The 18,582-nt window shown below is 51.0% G+C and overlaps 1 protein-coding gene across 1 annotated transcript; it reads left to right on the plus strand.

Annotated features, from left to right (window-relative positions):
- The first annotated feature begins 2,337 nt into the window (after positions 1-2,337).
- On the plus strand, positions 2,338-18,090 carry AMZ1 (archaelysin family metallopeptidase 1). The gene is made up of 7 exons (XM_005523009.3): positions 2,338-2,423; positions 9,831-10,150; positions 10,780-10,947; positions 11,797-11,925; positions 12,265-12,428; positions 13,840-14,016; positions 17,477-18,090. The coding sequence occupies exons 2-7, from the start codon at positions 9,847-9,849 to the stop codon at positions 18,044-18,046; spliced, it is 1,512 nt and encodes a 503-aa protein (XP_005523066.1). The 5' UTR covers positions 2,338-2,423; positions 9,831-9,846; the 3' UTR covers positions 18,047-18,090.
- Positions 18,091-18,582: the final 492 nt, after the last annotated feature.

Below are 18,582 nucleotides of genomic sequence, written 5' to 3' on the forward strand. Positions count from 1 at the left end.
CTAAACAGCTACAGTTGCCTAAACTCCAGTCTCAGGCAGAAGTTTTTGGGATTTTTTCATTCTGCTTCCCCCTGAGGATGTGCTGCCCCAAGAAGTTTTCTGCTCTCACCTGCCCAAGGCACACACCCCTGTATTTTACACCCTCCCACGTGGAGGACTCAGATCGTGGTCACTCCAGGAAACACAGCTCTGCATAAACAATTGGTTTCAGAGCAGAACAGTGACTGCTGCTGATCACTGCAGATAAAGAGCACTTGTGGTGAGCATCACGTCTCTGCTGTGACCAGCTCCAGTGGCAGCTGAGCGAATGCTGAGTGCAGCTGTCCCGGCGCCCTTCCACCCCCTCCCAAATCCCCATCCCTCTGATTGACTGCTCTCTCCAGCTCCTGGTTGTCTTCACATCGGAGTTCTTACCACCTCCTGCTCCCTTTTCCCTTTCTCTTCCACTGATCCTCTCTTAATAAAACCACTTTCCTCCTAAGAAGTCAGAGTGACTGTGTGGCTGTTTCCTCATCACTGTCCCTGCCTCCATCTCCCTCTCTGCCAGCCCTGCTGGGCAAGGACTGCCCAACTCCTCCTGTGTCTGCCCAGGATAAATGCATCATTATGAGAACATTTAACAACAACACCAGTCCTGTTTACCTGTGCTGGTCAGTCAGTGGGTTGGCAGCTAAGTCAACTACTAATTATTAAGTTTACAAAAGGCTTAACAACAACAACAAAAAAGCATTTTGGGAGCACACTGTATCAGTGAATCTGGTTTTTCAGTTCACAGCTTCCTCATGCAGGAGCTGACTCCTTGAGGCTTGTTATGGTTCTAAACATGTTGATGGTGTACTCAGAGCAACTCATAAATACATAATTTAAGTAATTAATACAAATAAAGTCTCATTACAAGCAGCAACCAATTAAAACAGCACAGAGGGCATCTCCTGTGCTTTGGGTAGCAGCTGAAGCGGAAGAAGATACTATTGCAAGGCCTCAGAATTCCCTCCTGCCCTTCTCACATGCTGAATCTCAGGCAGGTTTCCCACAAGGAAGATTCACGAGCAGCCTCTGCTGCCAGGAGAGGCTGCTGCTTTGCCTTGGCCTGATTATAAGAGCAGCAAATTAGGGCAATTTTTCACCAGTGATGCTGCCGGTGCCTCCAGAGCAATGCAGGTCCCGGGCACGCAGGCTGCAGCAGTGATGGTCTCATCCTGGTGCTGGCTAATCCTGCAGCACACCACATGGTCATCTGTCCACTGCTGTGGCCACCAGGACTCCAGCAGCATATTCTGCTGGCCCTTGCAGGGCCCGTGGTTGTGCTGGGTGTGCAGATGCCATTTGGGCTGCCAGGACTGCTACAGCTCCTGATCCTGTAAAATGTAATTTGTTTTCCTTATTTCAGTTTATGTCACTTAGGGACATGCCTGGGTCCCAGCCAGGGTATTCCTTTTTCCTCCTATCCCGGGATGGCAGAAATGAGGGATCAAAGCGCTGAAGAGCATCAAAACATAAAAGGCAGAATAAACGAAGCCATGAAGAAATGGGAACAGAGATCCTCTCCTTTAATGTAATTAACCTTTCCAGGAACAGATAATATTCCCGAATTAAAGGACATCGGGGGACACAGAAATGCATTCAGGTCAAGTGGGAGCGATGCTGTGAGCGAGGCATCAAGGCGAATGCAAACACGGCTGGCAGGGCGGGGATGGCACCAGCCACCGGCACAACCAGTCCCAGCCACCCGCTCCTCTCCCGGCTCTCATTAAAGCGGAGATTGAAGGGTTTCCACCCCCCGGCACCGCCGCGCTGCTCAGCCCCGGGCTCTTTCGGGAATGCGCTTCCCGGGATGGGGCTGCCTGCGGGACCCGCCGCCAGCGCCGCTCCCGGGCCCGTCCTGACCCGCACCCCGTGTCCCACCCCAGTCCTGTCCCTGCACCCCCTGTCCTGTCCCTGCACCCCTGTCCTGTCCCTGCACCCCTGTCCTGTCCCTGCACCCCTGTTCTGTCCCTGCACCCCTGTCCCCTCCGCACCCCGTGTTCCTCCCGCACCCCGTGTCCCTCCCGCATCCCGTGTCCCCTCCAACACGCTGTGTCCTTCCCTGTCCCGGTGTCCCCCCCGCCCCGTGTCCTGTCCCCGTGTCCCGGTGTCCCCCCCGTGTCCCTCGGGCCCGCTCTCTCCCCGCGGGCGCCCCCCGTGGTTGCCCCGCTCTCTGCAGGAGGCGGCTCTGCGCTCCCGCTCGGCGAATCCCGCGGGCTCCCGGCGGCAGGGCCGGGCCCCCCTTTGCTCCCCCTTTTCTTCCTCCTCCTCCTCCTCCTGCTGCTGCTGCTCCTCCTGCCGCCGCCGCCGCCGCTGCCGGGCTCCGCTCCGCCTCGCCAGCCCCGGGCCGGGTGCCCCGGCCGCTCCTCCCGGCCTCCGCAGTCCCGGCCCGGCGGGCGGTGAGTCCTGTCCTGTCCCCCCGGGCAGATCGGGGGGTGGCGGGGTCGCCTCACCGGGGGAGGGCACGGTCAGGCGGGAAGGGGAATCCGGGCGGCCCCGGTGTGCGACGGGACCCCCCCGGCGGGCCGGGGCATCTCCCGGGACCGTGGGCATCGCCCCCGGGGTGACGGGCACCGCTCCCGGGTGAGGGTGGCCGCGCTCGGGGCATCTCCCGGGGTGATGGGCAGCGCTTCCCCGGCCACGGATCGCTCGGCGGGTGATGGTGGCTGTGCTCGGGGCATCCTTCCCCTGTGGCGGCGGGTCACGCTTTAGGGTGTCCCCCTCCGGGGGCTGGTGGCCGCGTTCGGGGCATCTCCCGCCAGGGATTGAGGACTGCGCTCCGGTCATCATCATCCCCCAGGGCTTCAGGGGTCCTTCCCGGGCACTCCTGGTGCACCCTGCCGGGGCTTTGCGGTGCCGGAGGCTGGGCTCGGTGTTCGTGCTTGGTGCATCGTCCCAGAGTGCTGGGGGACTTGTTCGCTTCCTGCACACCCACCCGTGTGATTCCCGCACCGGGGACCAGCATCAACAGCCCCTTTCCCACATCAGCTGTGCCGGGGGGTGTTCAGGTGTCCCAGGAGCAGCGCCTGCTTCTGCAGCCCTTCCAGAACGTGCCTCGTACACAGCAAGCCTCCAGCGCCGGCTGCTGCTCAGGGTACAGCCGGCCCCTACGGAACCGTGCCTTGGGGCTCTGGCGTTGTCCCCCCAGACACGCTGGCTGTAGTGATACCTTGGAGCCCCCTCCTTCTCCTCGGCTGTGAAATGCCCACAAACGTCCCCGACCAGGCGGCACCACTTCAGAAGCACTTGATGTGCTGGGAGGAGGAGGAGGCACGGCGTTCCCTTTTTACCGCGGGATGAGGCACTTTGATACCGCCCGTGCTCCAGGGAATAGCCACCCTTAGCCGTACCTGTTTGGGAGTTCATCCGTATGGAAAACGCAGCCGCTTTCCTGGCTAACACCGGGGTTGTCTCGCAGAGACCATTTAGTCTGTCTAGACAAGTATGATGAAGAGCAAAGTGCCTGGAGCTCTGAGTGATTAGAGCTCGGCTATCTCTGCAGTGCTACGTTTGTTGTACAGCTCTGATAGATGCTGCTCGGTGCTTTTGGATCTCTGGTTAGCAAGTGCACAGCACGCAGACATGGATTGTGGAGGATTATTTCATGTCAGAGCCAGGGAAGGAGAGCACAGCCAGCCCTTCATCACATGTGTGCATGGGAGAAGCATCACAGGCAGTTGAACCAGACTAAAATGAACAGAGAAAACTCTGAAAATGGTGAATAGATGGGTGATGAGGGGGAGGAGGGGAAAGGCACAAACTGCCAGCTCACTTTCTGGAGGGTAGCACAGAGAAGTTCATGAATGTTTGTGTGACACTTAGAGAGCCTCAAATAGCAGGCACTGAAAAATAGGGTAGTGCTTTGTACAAGCACAGAATAAATAAAATCTGCAGAAGATGAAGGCTAAAACGAGGGATAATGTATGTCCTCAGTACGTATTAAAATGAGCAGAGCATATTGAGACAGCAGGCTTTAACATAAAACAAAATCAAGGGCAAAGTGGATGTGTATGTGTTCTTAAATACTTAAGAACACTTAAATAAGAATATTTAAATAAGGAAATGGATGCATCTGTCTCCATCTTAGGTTTTTAATGACCTTTACAAATCTTGTCTTTCACCTTGCAAACCTTTTTTGCATATTGTTGAGCTGTCCATCTAACTTTCCCAGCAGTCCAAGTTAATTAATGAGGCAGATTCCTGGGAGGCCAAACTTCCAGGACTGAATCTTGCAGCAGTAACACATCAATCACAGTTCCAATAGGACAGGCAGATTCTCCTCTTGGTAAATGCACGTGTGAATCCCTGAAGGTTTCCACAGCACCAGGAATGACTCTTCTCGAGACCATCTGTTTCTGAGCCACAGACATATTCTAGAGGCATTACACACAAATATTATTGGGATCTGGCACTGCGTGAGGCCAGAAGGCTTTATGTGAGTTTATGGGCTGGAACACACAGATCTGACTCACTGCTCTGTGGCCACTTAATGCCAAGCAGACAGAGGATGCCAGAGCTCCATGGGGGTGCAAGTACAGAGCTGAGAAGGTCCAGAATGGATTTTCTCTGTGACTAGAGGGGATTGATTCTGAAAACTGCTGAGTGTCTCAAAACCAGGTCTGAACCTGGCCAAACAGATTTGGTGTGACCCCAGGAGCTGAGCCTACCCAGCAGCAAAGCCTGGCTCTGTGTGAGAGGCTGTGTTGAGCTCCTTGAGGAAGGAGCTGGACCAGTGAGAATTTTATTTGGAGAACAGCTTCTCAAGAAAAATCTCTTTCTACACATGTCAACAAATAAATTGAGAAAATTGCTTTCAGGCTGTCATCGGTGCAATACTGGGAAGTGCTGGGAAGGAGAGGCTGATCCTGGAGCAGCAGGAGCAGACACCAAGTGCAAATCTCAGGGAAAGAGCTATTAAGCAACTGGAGCATGTGCTGATAATTAGTTATCGCTAGTTATGTTTGCTCTGGGCTTTTCATTTCTGTTGACTGGCGATGAATTTCCTGCACTATCACCACTTGTTTACATTACAGCACCTAACAAAGGTAATTAATCAGTGCTAAGAGACCCTGCTAATGTCCCTCTGACATCCAAAGAGCCGGGTTAAGTCAGTTTGCCTCCAAATACTTTACAAGAGCTGAGAGGGGAATGGAACAGAGGGAATCTCCTTCTGTGCATCTGCAGTGCCTATGGGAGAGTCAGAGCTAGAAACTGTTTAAAAGTTGGTTAATAAAATAAATAACTTTAGAACGACCAACTTAAAAAAAAAAAATACAATCTCTGCAATGTTAGGGTCAAATTTTGTACAATACCAAATAAATATATAATGCACCGAGTGCCCTTTCTGGACCTGTACATGGAATTTCTGCACACAAGACTGTCCCTGTCTTGTCAGAATATCCCAAATGAACTCACACTGTATGATATTGCCTTGGCCTTTGAGAATCAGGCTGTTACTGTCAGCCCCAGGCATTTCTATCCAAGAAAGCAATGTCAATATATTAGAGAATAAATTACATATCTATGAATTACAAACAGAATAATTCATAGGTAATTTTCAATTACAGAGAATAATTTATATATGTCTGATTTGCAAAGAGAATTATTTATGAGTAACCTGAATTGCCCATGAAGCACATTAACAGGTTATTGTGGGAAAAGGAGTCTACAGACTGCTCACGTGTCACGTGCTGAGCCTGGATTTTGGGGCGTTTCTTGCGCAAACACACATCACGAAAATAAAATCTGTCAGATTCCATAATAAACAGATTTGTGTAGTGTGCCCAATCTGATCTGAAACCTCTGAGTGGTGCTGAAAGCCAGACTCAGGGAGCATGTTGGAGCTCCTGCCTTGAGGAGCACCACAAGCAGAAAGGCCACAGCTGGGGTCCTGTAACATAATCATTGGAAAAGGCTGTTTTTCCAGGAGCAGACAAGGAGCCAAGTGCCAAAATCATTGGGTTGTTTGTGTCTCCTCTGCCCTGTGTGGAGGTGATGATGGATGATATGAAATATGCAAATAACAGAGAAAAAGAGGAGGATCTCCATGGACTGGATGAGATTCCCAGCACAGGCTCCTTCCCTGCCCCTGGATCCTGCAGGTGCCAGAGCACAGGTACGTGTTCCATCCTGCACACAGGGATGCTGCTCTTTGTATCACGGAATCTCTGAGGTTGGAAAAGACCTCCAAGACCATCCAACCTCCATGGACTTATGGTCCAACACAGGTGCTCCTGGTTTAGGAAAAATTACAATGTTAGCAAATGGCTGTGAGCTAGAACTACAAAATATGTGTTGGGAACAGGATGTTTTCTTAATCATAAAGTAAGAAACGGCACAGGAGTGGATGTGGACAGTCTCTCTACTTGCAGCAGATAATCTCTATTATTTTGCTTAAAGCATTTTCTCAAGTTCAACCACAAATTACTGGCCTTTTAAACAAAAGGAGCTATTTTCTCCTCCCCAGGACTTGCTGGCCAGGTCCTACGGCTTGTCATTGAACAAGGGGCCAAATCAGCTTCTTTTAAGGCAAGACATCTTCCAAAATACCTGAAGGGCAGAAGGATGCATTGGTGTTTGTAATTCTTCATCCCCACCTTGGCATCTTAAAACCTGAGTTGGGAAAGAAACTATGCAAGCCAAAGTGCCATTCCCTCCTGAGGAACTGCCTCAGGGAGTTACACCAGGCACCCTCAGCACAGGAGCTAAAAATTACAAAGCCCTGTTGCTCTGCTCCACTTAATGAAACACCATATCCATATATCAGACCAAGACAAACAGCATCTGCTATGGCTAATGTGGTAAAAGAGCTTCTTTTTTCAACCATTAAAGTTGATCCATAAAATTTTTCTGAAACACTGATTTTCTCTGATGAAGAATTTTAGAAAAGTTTACTAAAGAGAAGTAATTGTCTTGAATTTGGAGAGTGTAATGGGTTGCTGCTGTTCTGTTGGAAGCAAAGCCAGACCCTCCAGGAGAAGGAGGCACATGTCATTCCAGACTGAATTCCTGCATATGCATTCCTGTGCCTGTGCTTTTGAACCACTAAAGCGTCGTCATGGGCACCCCTGGGCATGGGGAACACCACAAAACACCCATGGTCACAGCTGGGAATGTCTGGAGCTGGGTGAATGTCCCCTTTTAGGAAGTCTAGGGAAACAATGTATATCCCATAGCTTTGGGCTCCCACTGTATTCCACGAGGGAGCCTGGGGGGAACACATTACAAGACTGTGCACTCATTGTGTTTATAGTCACATACATCCACTCTTTGCTGCTTCCCATTTAGCAGAGAAAAATCCATTCATTTTCTAACCAGCTCCTCCTCCCCAGACCAACGCTGTAGTTATTGCCTGAAACATTAATGAAGGCAGTTCATGCTTCCAGAAATTTTTAAATTCAACTCCTTTAACATGACCTGGACCAAGTGCAAAGTCTCTTTCTTGACTTGCATTAGGCAGGCAGCAGCTCACAGCATCCCATCCTCAGGGAGTTGAATATTGCTAAGAGTTCCCCAGTGAAAGCTCTGCAATCACCAGGAGAAAGATGCTTGTATTTAAAGGTTGTGCAGAACAAGTGAAATCTTGTCCATTAGGAAAATGTCAGTCTTCACCCTAATCCAAGGCAAAACTCCTGATGACCTGCTGGGGTCAGACTCTCACTTTGTCCTCCCAAATCTGTAAGCAAGTCAGAAATGTAGAGACTTGGGTCATGAAGTACAGAGCAACCTCACACAAACCCTTGCTGCTCCTTGTAAAAACCAGATGGAGCAATTTGGACAATTTTGGGTAGCAAGAAGAGCTGAGAAAGTATCACAGATTTTTTTCTTAACTTTCACTGGATTAGGCCCCTTGTACCACTTCAGATCCCCCCATGCCACCTGCTGTCAGCCTTTAATGAAAGTGAAATACAAAGCTTGCAAAAATGAAAGAAAACTGCTTATCCACTCCCTCTCCAAGCTACACACGCTTAGAGACAAAAAAGATCACATTAATTGAGCCCTTGTAAGGACTACCAATACATACACAGCTCTTCCCAAGGGTTAGATGAGAAAGAATTCAGTGTTAATTTTAATGGGCTGCCACTTTCCTCTTACTGCACAAACCACCTCTGTATAACTGAGGAGAGGCTTTGGCTCATTTTGGTACTACTTTTTTTAAATATTGAATTTTCTTAATTGTATTGCTGTCCTCAGGGGCCACTGCATGCCACTTACCTGGCAGAACTAGGCTGCAGACCTACTTAAATTGTAGGCTTAATCAGTTCCTCCTTAAAATATTTAATTTTATTTTTTTTCTGTGATTGAATGCTGCTGCTAGAGCAGTGATGGTCAGCAGCTGATGCATTTGGTGTCCACCCAGAAAGTTTTTCTGTCTCTTTTTAAGTTACTATGAACTTGCCTAGAAGAAGGTAACACTTATTCCTAGAAACCCTGGGCTTTTGTGCATATATCCCCTGAATTTCTCATTCTGCTGTGAACAGGTGGAACACTTACCTGTGGTAGGCAAAAAGCCCAAGGCACTGCTCCAGTCCTCCTTGGCGTGATCCCCTTACAAAAAGGAAAAATCCAGACATAGATCAGTCACAGGGGCTGTGCTTTGTTTCCTCTTTCTCTTCCCTCCCCCCAAGGTGTTCACTGGCACCTCCCCAAGTGCATAAACTGCAGTGAGAAATAGGTGCTTGACTTCTACAGCTTTGGGGAATGCCAGCCTTAGAAAGGACCCTGGAGAAGATATTTCCAGGATGCTCCAAATTAGTTTCTTTGTGCTGCAGGCTTTCATTTCCTTTTTATTTACCACTTGACATCATCCCCAGTGTTGCTGATGCTAACACAGTGTGACATGAAGCTGTTCACAAAGGGACATGATGGCAATGGGCCCGAGCGTGTCCTGCTAGAGAGGCACCACCAGCACACGTGAGCCTCGTACAGCAAGCCCCACCTTGGCTGGGCAAACCCCCCCAAATCCTGCAGCCTGACAACAGCACTGGGAGCCAGCAGATACCCTGGGATAGTACCTAGGATTAAAAGGTGTTAGAGGGAATTGTCACCAGAGAACAGCTGCTTTCACTGGTGTCAGGTAAGTCAGAAGCTTAGGCTTCTGATGGACAGATAAAGACCAATACCAACCTCTTTGTTCCTGACATGGACCTATTCCAAGGAGTGTGTTTTATCCCAAGCAAATAGGAACACCACCTTTCCACATCCTACAAGGTCCAGTGCAACCAGCTGCACAACACCCAGAGGTGTTTCCAATCCGATTGGGGCTTCAGGATAGAGCACCAAAAAAACCCCAAACCAGTCAAACCATCTGGTTTTCTCCAGATGCCGGGCAGCATTTTGGGGCTGTGCGTTCTTTGAGCACCATCTCCTGGCACAGGGTCTCTGAGCCAGTGACACTCCTGGGGACGTGGAGAACCCCAGAACAGCCGCTCCCACACAAAGCGTAGGGCTCCAGGCCAGCGGAGTGCGCAGCGTTCACAGCCTCCCACCAAACCCCACTGTGGGGATATAGCCTGTGAGGGCCGAGCTGAGGAGGTTTCCCGTCCCTGGTGAGGCTGAGCTGAGGAGGTTTCCCATCCCTGGCGAGGCCGAGCTGAGGAGGTTTCCCATCCCTGGCGAGGCCGAGCTGAGGTTTCCCGTCCCTGGAGAGGCCGAGCTGAGGAGGTTTCCCATCCCTGACAAGGCCGAGCTGAGGTTTCCCGTCCCTGACGAGGCCGAGCTGAGGTTTCCCATCCCTGGTGAGGCCGAGCTGAGGAAGTTTCCCGTCCCTGGCGAGGCCTGGCGCTGATGGCTGTCCCCTCCCGCAGGCAGCGGTGCCCCGCGATGCTGCAGTGCAAACACGCGCAGGAGTTCAGCTTCGGGCCCCGCGCTCTGAAGGACGCGCTCATCTCCACCGACCCCGCGCTGCAGGAGCTCTACGCCAAGGCCTTCTCCAGGGCGGAGAAGCTGTTCCTGTCCGAGGCCTACAACCCCCAGCGCACGCTGTTCTGCACGCTGCTCATCCGCACGGCCTTCGACTGGCTGCTCAGCCACCCTGATGCCCCCGAGGACTTTGAGACCTTCTACCACGCCATGCTGAGGAGGAAGCAGAACTTCTGTCGAAAGCACATTTACCTGCAGCCCATAGGTAATGGGGGGGATCTTCACTGGGCTGTCTGGAGAGAGACAGGAGGGCGGTGGGTGTTGTGGAGCGCTGCTGACACCCTCCTCTAAGGACTCAGCTGCAAATGCGATGGCCATAGCAAAGACAAGTGTAACAGGCAAGGCTCTGACATGTCCCCAGCCCAGAGTCACAAGCCATGCTGGTAGGCCTGCCATACAAATGGTATATGTGCCCCTGGGTGAGGCTTGCTGTGAATTTATGAATATATGTATATCAAAGTATGAAACAATGCTGGAAAAACCAGCATTTCTGGAGGTCTGTCTCTGATGGTTCATTAAACACAGCCACCCATTCCCACGTTAATCATTCTGCGCAACTTAAACAGGAGACAACCTTCCAGCACATCTGCTCTGCTAATGAGAACATACTAATGCCTTGAGCAACCTCTCAGAAAGAGCTCCCTCTTTTCCTCTATATCCAAAACCATCCAGAGGTGTCCACCACACCCCAAAGTAAGCAATGAACTCAGAATGAACCAGCCTGCCCCCGCCCCAGCTGCTGTGGCCAGTGCCACGAAACCCCTTCAGACCTAATGTTCACCCTGGGTGAACATTACCAGTTTTAGAGACTGGTAACAGAGTTTCTCTCCTCAGATTTAATTGAAGGGCCTGCTGGGCTCTCGCTGCTGGATTCCCTCCAGAGCTGTGTGGAGTCTTTTTTCCTGGGTCTGCGTGTGAAGTGCCTTCCCTCCATCCCAGTCTCTTCCATCCACTGCTGCTTCCGCCACAGCCGGGACTCGGACAGGGTGCAGCTCCACGCAGGTGAGGAAGGACCTGGCAGCAGGGAGCCCACAGACACCAGCCTGGCACACGGGCACGAGTTCTCTCTTAGGAAATGCCTGACACAGCCCTTCATTGCCTGAGCTGGGAGGGGATGAGGAAGGGAGTGAAAAGGGAGAAATCCTGTTCCCATGGAAAGCCCAGAGCTTTGAGGCTGGAAACAGGAATAAAAAACAAAGTGACTTTCATCATATTTTCCTCTGCTGTTTGTATTTTTCAGTGCTATTATTTTAGGTCCAGCTCTGCAAAGCGATCGGATCAGCTCTGCGGGAAGGCTCTGTTGATTTGATGCAATCATGGTCTCCCATCCCCTGTCCAGAGCCAAAGTAAATTATTGGCCTGGGTGGTGTAGGAGGTGGGGGAACTCACAGGCCCTTCATGATAGGAAATTTGGGTTCAAGTGTCAGTTCCCCAGGGGACAGGGTTTGCAGGCTGCCAAGCTCACACTGCACAAACATCCACCTGGAATGAGATGTTTGCAGGTTCCATGGGCAGCACATGCTCAGCACAGACCCAGCACCGCAGCCCTGGGGCTATTCCAGGTCAGTTCTGAAATGCCTGTAGGGAAATTCTGCTCCCAGGTGCTCATTTCATGGGTTAGTACTGCTTGGGTTTAACTCTGTGCTCAGCACCACTTCTGAAGTCAAGTCTTCTCTGATGTGAGTGGTGGGCTACACAGTCATGGTTCTCCACCTGAGATGATGAATCCAGCAGCTCTGCCTGCCTGTGGGCTTGGATTACATCCTCCTCCCCATCAGCAGCAGAAATTCTGGCTCCTATGCCCTCCAGGGTTTCTTCATTTAAATGAACATCTCTCTTGTATTTGTCCAGATGGGATCCTGAATTTCCTGAAGAACAACAAGCCCATGGATGCACTGTGTGTCCTTGGACTTACCCTGCTGGACCTTTACCCATGTGAGACCTGGAGCTTCACATTCAGCAAATTCCTGCCAGGACAAGGTGGGATTGGAGTCCCATGGTGATCTAGCACAGTGTGTGAATGAGGCACTCCTGTACCAAAAAGCCCTTCCCTGTGAGACTGGAATAGGCAAATCTTACCCTTAACACATTATTCCCTGATAAGAGGATCTAGATTTTCCCAGTGTGAAATTAGGGGGATCAGGGCTCCTGATCCAGACAGAGGTAACTGAGGTGATACAAACCTTTTGGGGAGTGGGTCTCATCACAGCCTGTGTGCTCAGCTGGACTGTGCTCCCACAGTTGTGTTTTCATGCTGCCTAAGGTGAGAGACACTTGTCAAAGAGCAGATACCTGACTTGTACTCCCCTCTCTTCACAGAAGTGGGAGTCTGCAGCTTTGCCAGGTTTTCTGGGGATTTCCCCCAGGCTGGTTGTAGCAGCTTGAACCCACCCACACAGAAGGAAGAGCTGTGTGAAGTCAGCAAGGAGGGCAGAGACCGGACCTTGCAGTTCAGCGCCCAGGAGATGGTCCAGTGCTGTAAGGTAGGACCAGCAACCTCCTGCACCCTGTGCTTCTTCCTGTGTAGGGCTAAATGTTTCAGGCCAGGGCATAATCCATAATGTCTCAGCCCAGTGAAGCAGCCATGGGACTGCTCCCAGAAGCACAGGCAGTCACAGCCACATCCACACTGAATTCAGACATAAAGAACTTGCATTTTAGTGCACTGCATGGACAACTCCTAGTCCCTTCACCACTGAAGCAAATGACATCAGTTATGGGGAGGCTACAGGACTTGCCTCAGAATCACAGAATGGTTTGGGTTGGAAGGGACTTTAAGGACCATCTTGTCCCAGACCCCTTCCACTAAACCAGGTGATGTCATAGAGCAGCACTGAAACAACCCTGCCCAGCTCCCAGGCTCGTGCTTGGGTAATGCTGAGTATTTTTCTTGTCAGGTACAGCAGGGCTGATACAGTATTTGGAGGTTAATCAGAATATCTGCTGGAGCTGTGTGTAACTAATGGATGGCTGTGAAGGGTGAGGGTCCTCCTCAGGCATTGGTATCTGTAAAGGGGAGGGCTCCCTGTGCCAGACCTGTTACGTGGATGGATGAGAACAATACCTCAGCCAAGTTTGCACATCTATTGATATGCAGATGCCCTTAAACCTCACCTCCAACACATGCTCTTCAGGAGTGCTGTCCTCCCTCATCCCAACATCTGTCATATTCCAGCTCTGCTTCCAGTGCTCCTCCCAAAGCTGGCCCGCACAGAGCAGTCACACCAGCACCTCTGAAGCCATTTCCCTTTGCTCCCCTGGAATTTGCTCAGGATTTTCTAGTTTGAGGTCTCTTCCAGTAATAATTTCAAATTATATTAAGTGTCAATGGGAGGAGGAGAGGAATCCTCCATCCTCAGCCTTTCCACAGTTGCCAGTTCCCAAGGCAGTCATGCTTGGCCAGCTGACTCCAGCTCAGTTTTTTGCTTTGGCACAAATGCTAATGGAGTCTGTTCTGGAAGGATCCAGATCTGTTATTGCCAACAGCTTCTTGCACATTTCTCACATAGGCTGTGATGCTCTTTTCAAGCCCCAGTGGGACTGCTTTTCCTCCTTAAAAAAAAACCCTAAAACAACAGAAAAACCTCCAAACATCACATTGTCCTTGGGGAAGAGCAGCAGCAGCACTGTCCCACAGCTCTACACACGCTGCCTACAGGGCTTCCCACATCTGCCTCACCCACACCCACCCCTCCTTCTCCACAACACAAACACAGAGCTGGGAAGGGGCAGGTTCTCTGATCACCATGGAAAAGCCTAGGCTGGAGGAGTGCCATTGCTGAGCAAGAGGTTGGTCAGACTACCAGGGAGCAGGGAAAGTGGAACAGGGAGCAGAGGAGGGGGCAGCAGAAACAGGAATGACCACGCACTGCTGTGATCTTTGCTTCCCTAAAGGTGACCTGTCACGAGATCTGCCACCTGATGGGGCTGGGGACGTGCCGCTGGCTGCAGTGCATCATGCAAGGCGCCCTGAGCCTGGACGAGGCCCTGCTGCGGCCCCTGGAGCCCTGCCCCATCTGCCTGAGGAAGCTGCAGCACGTCGTGGGCTTCAAACTCATCGAGCGCTACAGGGTGAGCCCCAAGCCCCCCGTCCCTCCTGGAGCAGGGACAGGGCAGGGACAGGGTGGCCCAGCCCAAAGCCCAGCCCTGAAGGTGCTGCAGCAGTGTGGTGAAGGCAGGAGATCTCAGGAGCTCTCAGTGCCAGGTGCCGAGGCAGCAGCTCACACCCCAACACAGGGGTGTTCTACACAGGCTCTGACCAGCAAAGCGCTTGGCACAAGCTCCAGGAATTTGGCTCTTCCCAGGGGACACTGCCACAGCCCAACCACACATTCCTAATCCCAAAAACAAGGTGGGGATGGCAGGCAGATAGCAAGCAGGAAAAGCAGGGAGTGCAGGGATTCCCACAGCTACACCCTTTCCTGTGCCACCCTCGAGTTTTGCATCTCTGGGGCTGCTGGAAAGAGGGAGGGAATATTATGTGTGTACTTTGCTGGAGCTCCTCTGTTTAAATTTATGAGAAAGTAGCCAAAATTATTACCCCCAATATGTGGAGGGTCCCAGATGAGGTCCCCTCATCTTTTGTCTCTTCTCTCCCATTCATACCACTGCTAACACCACATTTAGACAGATCAGCAACAGTGCAAGAGCACCCTTAGCTCTTGAAGGGGTTTTCTACCTCTGCTGTCTAAAAGGCAGGATTCAGTAGCCAAATGTTTGGTGCAACAGCATCCCCGTTCTCACCCAGCACCCATCTTCTCCCTGGTTGTAATTCCTGTCTGACACACATCATGTTCAGAGGCAGGATTTTCCACGGCTGCCTATTTTAAAGTCTGTGGGTGGTATTTGTAACAAGATACGAGCAGAATGAGAAAGGAGATGCCTCTAGTTTCCGTCAGCATGGAATCAGATGCACAGAAGCACGGCAAAGAGTGTGGGGAAACACATTTTTTGTGGTTTTCTTACCTGTGGTGCTGCCAGACCCTTCTCTGGCTCTGTGGCTGTTTAGTCCCTACTTCTGTCTGAGAGGTGCCTAAATTACTCAGACCACCAGAAGAATAAATTCTGCTATATTTAAACACCCAGCCTGTCAGCATCCAGCCAATGCTTTCTGGAAGAGAACTGCCACCTGCATTAATCTTTTCTAGAAATATTTTTGCCTTTACACCTGCAATAAATACTGTAATTGGCTCAGCATCCTCTGGTGACAGGGAATACAAACCTGAAGGGATGATGCACTTGCCAAATGTCACATCTGCTTCCTCAAGAAGGCAAACCTCAACTAGATACAGTACAAGCTGCTGTAAGAGAGCTGTGATAATCTCTGTAAGAGGCTTTGCCATACTGTTGAGAGGAGACATAAATGCCAGAGATGAATTAAATAGTTAAGGAACCTGACAGAAGAGAGCAGAAAACATTTCAAGACAATAACAGAGAGCAAAGTTAACTTGCCAAGCACGTTAAGTGTAAGTCTGAAGTCACATTTCCTCTTGGAAAACTATCATATATCCCCACCTGCCACAAAACAGCTTCAGACACTCATAATAACCACAGGAAATGCCAGAAGCGAGCTGTGCCTCAGCAGCAGCAGGTAACACTGCTCAGATCTGCAACTGAGACATGGTTTGGAGCAGAGGAGCACGTGGGGCAGGAAACCAGTCCTTATGCAGCAGAAAGAGCTCCTCAACTTATTTATCTGAGTTGCACTCAGAACCACACTCCATTTTTCATTCCAGCTGCTTATTCCAGCATAAGTCATCTTGAAAACTGAAAGCAAGTTAATTGTCCTGGTGTTTCCCCACCACAATCAACATTTGCACATTTCCACCTGCTGCTTGTGCAGCATCCCAGGCTGTCCTCATGTGGCTGGATGAGTTTGCTGTGGCCACACACACAGACAGCAGGTCTTAGTGACATCATTGGGGTGGACATCCACTTCAGCTGCTCTTGCTTGCAGGTAAACAAAACCCACACAGAGCTCATCCCTTCCTGGTTAAACAGGAGAACTTAAGAGGCTGCAGCCCTCCAAACCCACCCAAAGTTCAAAATAATAAGCCACCCAAAGGATGAGAGAGACTGAAGGGATTCCGGGAATTCAGGTAGCGATCCTGAGTCAATCATTCTTTTTTTTTGCCTTGAATAGCCCAAATGTACTGTTGGAAAATCCACATCTCCACAGCCTTTTTTCTTCTTGGGAATTGGGCTAGGTTGCAATAGGGATTCCTTCCCAGATTCACTATTCTTGGGAATTTAGAGCCATTACAAAATCATGGGCTGCTTGCAGCTTTCCAGTAGCTTTGCTGTCCCCTTCACTAGCCCAGCTCCCACTGCAGCTTCTGGCACTGCCTTTGTTGGACAAAGCCAGAGGGAGGGAAGGGCTGCTGGAGGTGGGAGGAGGCAGGAGAAAAGTTGTCCCTTTACAATTTTTCTTGCCCCAGAGAGAGGGGGCAGGGTGGATAAGCTAAGCTGAAAGAGTCCATTTTATTCCTGTACAAAATTCTTCCCCGAGGCTCCATGCTCAGACTGAAATGAGAAGCAGGGCCGATTTCTCCCACCCACTCAATTTGAGCTCTTTATCCTTTCTGTCACTTGCCTGAAGAGAGAGCAATAGAGGAGGGAAGGGGGAGGAAGCAGCAGGGGGCTGTGAGAGAAGGGAGCTCCACAGGGCTGGGAATCTCCTGCCTGCTCCCCCTGAGCTGAGCAGGGATGGATGCAGCTCTGTGCCTGGCACACCATGGGGACAGCCAGGCTAATCCTGTCACTGCCGAGCAACTGGCGGCTTTGCAAATGGATCACTGGGAGCTACAGAAAGTAAAGGTGGATAAATAGGCCACAGGAGTGTGAAAAACTGAAAAACATACACAAAAAACTCCCAACACTGGGAACAAGGCAGACAAGATCACCTTTTACCCAGCGATGACTGGAGTACTGTGGTTCATTCCCTAAAGCATAAGGAACAAATGTGCCAGGAGCAACCTGTTATATGCCTAATTGTGGCATTTAGTATTTAAAAAGGAAATTGTCTCAGACATTTTCCTTTCATTAATTCTTTCCTAGAGCCAGCCTTCCCACTTGTTCATTTCAGCTCGGGAGGGGAAGAGCTATTCTTGGGAATAAAACGCACATTACCACAAGCATTAACAACATGATGAAACACAATTCTTCACCACTATCTCAGGAGTTTTTGTAATGACAGTTTCCTCCGGAGAGACACTGGTTTGTCTCTCCTGGAACCACATTCACCAGCAAGGAGTGATCTGGTGCAGTTTTCTCCTACCATCTTCAGTAACAGGGCAGATAAAGTCCACATCTGACTGGAAGCAGCTCTGCTACAGTCTAAGAAAATGGAACAAGAGAAAGCTCCTGCTTTGTAGGGTCACCAGGAGTTGTCTGAACCCATGGTCTGGCAGAGAGGACCATGGCAGCTACAGAAGAGCCACCCAAGATAAATAGGCTTACCTGGCAAACACTGGGGAAGGTGTAACTGGTGTCTCTTATCCTCCACAATGAAACCTTTCTCCTCTCACCATAGAAGCTCTATGCTTGGACACAGACTGTGCTGTCCACGTGGCCAAGGCAGGAGTCAGCAGAGCTGTCTGCCTCAGAGGACATCCCCCCGTTCAGCTCTGACTCTGGGATGTGCTGTGAGAACGACTCCGAGGCCGTGACCTCCCTGTCGGAGCCGCTGACCCCCGACACCTGCAGCCAGGGTCTGTCCATCGGGCCAGAGCTGGAGCAGGACGAGCAGCCGGGCTCACTGCCGGAGGCACAGAGCCAGCCCCGGCTCCCTGGGCACACCAAGGCCACGGACACCATCAAGGATTACGAGCTGTGGCTGGAGATGTGCATTGCTGCCCTGGAGAGGAACGTCTCTGAGGAGGAACTGGCTCAGGTGGACAAGACCGTGGATGCCCTGGCGAAGTGGGAAATGTTTACAGGCCAGCTGCCTGCTATGAGGAAGGACCTGCCCTTTGCTAGGGACAGCACTGGGCTACGCAAAGTTCTCGGAGACAAATTTTCCTCCTTGCGGAGGAAGCTGAGTTCCAGAAAACTGTCCAAGGGGGAGTCATCCCCTCAGCGCTGGCGGTGGGAGGACAATTAGGCTGGGGCTGCCTTGGGCCAGCTTTGCTCACACCACTGCCCGGCTTCCAGCCTTCCTCACCCCAAGCTGTTGCTGTCTCAGAGAAACAGCAGCTCCCCCCAGGAATAAAAGGTGTTTTGTTTTCTGACATTGCTAACACAGTTTTGATGTGATTAGTTCTCTAAGGGTTTTTTCCTGTGCTGGTCTAAATGACGCCACCCCTCCATACCCACCTCAAGTCCCACGTAGCTGCTTTTATTTTCTTGGTCTGAAGTTGGCCAGGAAGAGGTCAGCCAGGTCCCCACTAAAGACTGAACATGCTCACACAGGAGCTTGGGCCATCTGAACAAACATGCAAATTATACCAGGGCAGCTCCCCCACACAGAGAGCCCTTCTCTGCTTAGCACCTCAGTCCCCAGCACAGATGAGATTCTCCCTCTCATCTCCCCCTCACAAACACTCAGAGTGCTCCATTTGCTGCCCCAGCAGCTGGAGGTTGTGCTGAGCACAGGAACACAGTCCAGGCTGATGGAGTCTCATTATGAACTGGGGAGAG

Source organism: Pseudopodoces humilis, chromosome 18, assembly GCF_049639895.1.
Source record: "Pseudopodoces humilis isolate 2021_Gansu_Grassland_sample_001 chromosome 18, ASM4963989v1, whole genome shotgun sequence".
NCBI classification, from domain to species: Eukaryota; Metazoa; Chordata; class Aves; order Passeriformes; family Paridae; genus Pseudopodoces; species Pseudopodoces humilis.